Source organism: Ciona intestinalis, unplaced genomic scaffold (genome assembly GCF_000224145.3).
Source record: "Ciona intestinalis unplaced genomic scaffold, KH HT000655.1, whole genome shotgun sequence".
Lineage (NCBI taxonomy): Eukaryota > Metazoa > Chordata > Ascidiacea > Phlebobranchia > Cionidae > Ciona > Ciona intestinalis.
Window position 1 is genome coordinate 1 of NW_004190976.1, and position 5,526 is coordinate 5,526.

The following is a 5,526-nucleotide window of genomic DNA, read 5'->3' on the forward strand; positions in this document are numbered from 1 at the left end:
CCACCATCCACAGGACAGGACCTTTAAACTAAACATTGTATAATGTAACCAAAGTAATGACACCATCAACGTGTACAATTCGTTCTATTCTATATTGGGTAAGTTTTGATAGCACGGCCTTCTAAAAGTTCTAGAACTTGGGCCAGCATTGTCACAATATCCAAAAAATTTTCTTAGTGACCATTGACCGCTTAGTAATAATTAAAGTAATAATTAATTAGTAAATAAACACTGTTCTGTAGCACTAATAATTTTAAAATATTTTTGGCGCCTGTTGAAAAAACAGTTGGTGGTCATGTTAGAACCCCTCGATTAAATAAAAAAAAATTAGTTTTAAAATATGCACCCAAGCCATATAAGCTTTGTATAGTTTAAGTTCATATAAGTGCAACTAACTTAAGTAGGAAATAAAGTTTTCATTTTTTTATTTAAATTACCGATTCCTCTACAAGTAGAAGTGTCTTCTTCCTCCCCACTACAGGCAGGATTGTCACCCACAGGTTCAGGACACGCACAAACTCTTTTTCTTTTTCTTGTTCCCACCATATCTTGGCAAGCTGAATCACAATTTCCCCACGAAACCCACGCACACCAAGAACCATCTGTGACAATGAATTGTTAAACTGCTTTGTTAATAAATTACAAACATTTTTTCAATGAATAAATGTAGCTTACTTTATCCTCGGTCCCCAAAAAATGATTGTTGTTAAACACGGGTGGTCATACACCTCTTGCCAGCTTATGAATTACCAAGTATGTTAATTTAATTTGTGGGTGATTATGTTTTGGGGATTCTTTTATTTCTCACGTGTGGCTGTTAATTTGGACAACCCATTAGTGAACACTGGGTTTGACCAATTGCCGTCTTGCCCAAGGACACATACACCCATAATGGTAGCAGCTAAGAGTCTTGAACCCATTACCTCTGTGTTAGAGACAGGCGCACCAACCAACCGTGACAGGGCGCCAGACTTAATAACCTAATAAATTTGGATAAAGAATTAAACCAAAACTAAACTAATTGAAAAACAAATCTTGAAGCCAATAAAGTGATTTAAATTTGCTTTGCAAAAGCCTAACCTTCACAAGGTCTTTCATTGCATGGAATATAATCCTGTGATTGGCCTTCACATGTTCCACCACTGTTAAGAACACAATGCCTAATTCTCCATAATTTTCCATTTCCACAAGTTGCTGTGCATGTTCCTTGGCTTGCCCACGCTCCCCATTCTAAAATTTTATATTTTAATTTAATGAGTGTAATGTATGAATGTAACTTGCTTTATCCTCGCGTGGCCAGAAAATACACCAGATGAGCATTTTCAAGATGATACATACACATAAGATTGAGAAAGTATTTAAACAAATAAACCAAGTATATAATGTTGCTGTGTCCTTTTAAAACTTGGTTATGAGATGTTTTATTACATCTGTTTAAAACACGTCAAACATTCATAAAATGTATGAATGTAACTTACAATCTCATCCAGCAATTCCAACTTTGTTACTGCATATGTAACATTATAGGTGATTTTTTAAGACTATTGTAATTTATGTTTGACAAATTAGACGACCCATAAAAAACCACTAAGTTTTGTAATTCCTATAAAGTTGTGCAGATACTATATGTGAGCACCAGTGAAAAATCCTTCGGTACCCCATAGATTAGCCTGGTACAAAGTGTAACAGGTTGGTGGTTAGGGGTTATTAGTCATAGGGCAGGAGCTGGTGGGTATATGAGTTATGGGTTTTATGGGTTGGTAGTTAGGAGTTAATGGTTGGGACTTGAAATATATTGTAGCGTGAATTCTTTACTAGATCCCACATATGTAAACACCAGTGTGTAATGAAAGCTGCAGTATATTCATAAATTAGTTACATTTGATAAAATACAAACATACGTGCACATTCCCCCACACTGCAATCTTTAAATTGTTTCCTTGGACCTATACACTGCTGTCCACCACACGATGGGGCTGGTGAAGAGCAAACTCTCGAACGGAATTCGATTCCCATCCCACACGTTGTGGAACATCCACTTGAGGCCGACCAAGGGCCCCATTGTCCATCAACTAAAACAAGAAATATTTGACATTTATAAACAGGACCGTACAGATTTATTAAATACATGAAAACCCTTGCTGTTAAGAAAGCTTTAAATTCCTAAGCAAACTATTGCTTTTAAAATACTATCCTCTCATTTAATTTGACAAGTAGATATAAAATATGTTAGGTAATAATCCCCAAGCAACACAGCCTTCATCACGAGTATACACAAACATGAGCCAAATTAAAATGGATGAATGAATGTAACTTGATTTATCCTCGCATGGATATAAAGCAGCAGTCGTTATAACACAGGTGTTCTGTTTCATACACCTTCTGCCAGCTTAAGGGTTACCCTATATGTTACTTTGTGGGTGATTATTTTTGTGGACTTTCTGATATATGGGTGATAATGGATGATTTTTTTGATGTTTTTGTCCATTACCAAATGGGACAAGAAAATAGAAATAAAATGTACCATCTTACCCTAACCTACTATATTATAAAGTGGGACGTTTTAAGTAGTCCACAGTTCTATTTTCACTATACATGAATTTTAACTGTCCGTATTGTACTACCAAAACACATGGGAATCACCGAAAGGTAAAACACCGAAGTTTCGCCAATCTATCTGACATAAAAATCAAATATAGGAAACACGTAAACACCTGGACAACAGGGTTGCCATAAGCAACGCCTGGTTTCGAATCTAGTACGCCTTCGCCCTCCAGCGCAAACGTGAGTACTACACCTTGTTCTTCTGTTCTGAGAACCAATTCCACAGGTTTGACTGCAGCGTGACCAATGGCTCCATGGCGCCCACGTTCCTCTAATCTTTCTGCATGACTAATAAAATAAGAACACCTTTAGGATAGTTTTTTTACCAGTGTTACACTCTAATCTCTTTCCGTTCTTATCGATATTGGCGTATACTAGAATCTGTGTTCAACCCTTCGCCGCTATAGCACGAGTGTTCTGTTTCATACACCTAGTGCCAGCTTACGAGTTACCAAGTATGTTACTTTGTGGGTAATTATTTTTTGGGAAGGAGTTTTTATCATGTATGGCTGATAATTTAAACAACCCATTTGTGACCACTGTTGGGGAAATTGCTGTTAAAAATTGTCTTGCCCAAAGACACATATACGCCTACAATAGTAGCAGCGTCGAGCCTCGAATCCATCTTTTGGATAAAGGCGCTAACCGCTTTGGCATTGCAAAGACCTTACAGAAGTTGTATGTGCTTTGTATAACTGTAAACTTCATAATTACAAACAAAATTTGTATAGTGCTGTTGGGTAAGATGGAGATACCTTTGGCACATAATTCCCAAATATCCTAATCATGTTTTAAACAATTAACAACGTTTTATAGGACTCGTGTTAATACGGTTTTATAATTCTTTGAAAGTTCTTTTATTTTCTACCAAATGGGACGCGAAAACAGAATAAAAGTTGTCCCACATTACCCCAACCTTACTATAGCTCATCTTACCCCACCGTACTATAATTCCATTAGGATTATGGTAAAGCCTATTTCAAGTCAAAAGGGTAAAACTTGGTTTCAAGCTTCAAAGTTTATGTGACGTATTTATTCCAGACAGGCGAGTTACCGTGCAATGGTAGGGGAAACCCCATGCACTAGCAGATTTTCTCCTGCAACACGAATGAAACGATTTGATGAAAACGCCACGTTCTCTTCGAAGGCCACCCATTGTATATCGACAGTTGCCATTCATTGGGTCATAAATATTCCTTCGCGAGAATACGAAGAAGCAAGCCTGGCCATCTGTACATAAAACTCGAAAATTTTACGCTAGATATAAAATATGGTACTGTGGGGTAAGATAGGACACCTTTAGCACTTAATATCCAAATATCCTGATCGTGTTTAAAACAATTAACATCAGACTATTTTAGTCGCCAGTATACTGCTTTATAATTCTTTGTTTACTTCCAATTGGGATGAGAAAACCGAATAAAAAATGTTCCATCTTCCCCCGCCCTATAATGTACTTAAAAAAGTAATCTGTTACAATACTTTGACGCATATCATACAGTAGGGTGGGGGAGATGGAACACCTTTTAACTCCATTTTCTCGTCCCGTTTAGTAGTAAACAAAGAACATTCAAAATATCATAAAACTATATCCTTACGACTCCCATAGACCGTTGTTAATTATTAAAAACACGATCAGGATATTTGTATATTATGTGCTAAAGGTGTCCCATCTTCCCCCACTCTACTATATCACTTAACCACCACTTGTAGGTAACCGTTGGTAAAACAGTTTTAAAATATGAATGTATTAATCAATGCTATAATTTAGCACAGATTAACACAAGAAAACAGCTTTAAATTTTGTACATTTAATCGAACCATAATATAGAACTTACCTGCAAGAAGCAGCCAATAATTGGCGACGAACAAGAAAACAACGCTAATAATCAAACTCAATCGCATTTTAAACTTCTGCGTGGCTTTTGACAAGGGTTATACTGTCGGTAAAATATTCGACCGCGTTTCAAGCAATCAATTAAAAAACTTCCGATTGGATCTAATTATGACGTGGTTTCTTTACACCAAGCGCGCTCGCAAGGACACAAATAACTACTTCTTTCAATTGATGTCTCGACACGTACAGAACAATCGGTGATCAGAATCCAGACAAGTCGATATTGAAACCACAAAAATTGGGAAAAGGAAGAGAAGGGTCACGTGTGTTGGTTTGTTTACGTCATTTCAATCGAAGTTGTGTATTCACTATTCAAGTTCGGAGTGAGCAAGACCGTATAAGGCAACAACAACACGGACTGGCTTGAACCTCTTCGAGGTCGGTTTATTACAAATTGCTAGAAAACTAAGAAAATTGAGCACGTAAGAGTACAAAAATAGCGCATGCGCTTATATAGGTAACAACTGCGATTCCAAACATAGTGAGATCGAAGTCAGCAGATGGTGGGGGGTTTGTACAACTTCTGTATCGACTTCTGAAACCTCTGTTTGTGCAATGTGCTGATGAACATTGAGCCCATGGTCGCCACTCATCCCATCCACCATCCACAGGACATGAACCTAAAAACAAAACATTGTATAATTTAACCAAAGTAATGACACCATCAACAGGTACAATTCTTTCTATTCTATATTGGTAAGGTTTGATAGCACAGCCTTCTATAAGTCCTAGAACTTGGGCCAGCATTGTCCCAATATCCAAAAAATTTTCTTAGTGACCATTGACCGCTTAGTAATAATTAAAGTAATAATTAATTAGTAAATAAACACTGTTCTGTAGCACTAATAATTTTAAAATATTTTTGGCGCCTGTTGAAAAAACAGTTGGTGGTCATGTTAGGACCCCTCGATTAAATAAAAAAAAATTAGTTTTAAAATATGCACCCAAGCCATATAAGCTTTGTATAGTTTAAGTTCATATAAGTGCAACTAACTTAAGTAGGAAATAAAGTTTTCATTTTTTTA

General features: G+C 36.6%; 1 protein-coding gene across 1 annotated transcript; it reads right to left on the reverse strand.

Moving 5' to 3' along the window:
- Window positions 1-318: 318 nt before the first annotated feature.
- Window positions 319-5,455, reverse strand: LOC101242568 (coadhesin-like). The gene is made up of 6 exons (XM_004227393.3): window positions 4,443-5,455; window positions 3,659-3,834; window positions 2,715-2,892; window positions 1,902-2,072; window positions 1,081-1,230; window positions 319-602 (listed from the first exon to the last, which is right to left on the reverse strand). The coding sequence occupies exons 1-6, from the start codon at window positions 4,507-4,509 to the stop codon at window positions 397-399; spliced, it is 948 nt and encodes a 315-aa protein (XP_004227441.2). The 5' UTR covers window positions 4,510-5,455; the 3' UTR covers window positions 319-396.
- Between the last annotated feature and the right edge of the window lie 71 nt (window positions 5,456-5,526).

Excerpts from the sequence above, each read along its gene's own strand:
- LOC101242568 (XM_004227393.3), bottom strand. The coding sequence starts at position 4,509 with ATGCGATTGAGTTTGATTATTAGCGTTGTTTTCTTGTTCGTCGCCAAT. Across the intron at positions 2,073-2,714 it reads ATGGCAACCCTGTTGTCCAG|TTGATGGACAATGGGGCCCT; the intron begins GTGTTTACGTGT and ends TTCTTGTTTTAG. Across the intron at positions 1,231-1,901 it reads CAGTGTGGGGGAATGTGCAC|AATGGGGAGCGTGGGCAAGC; the intron begins GTATGTTTGTAT and ends ATAAAATTTTAG.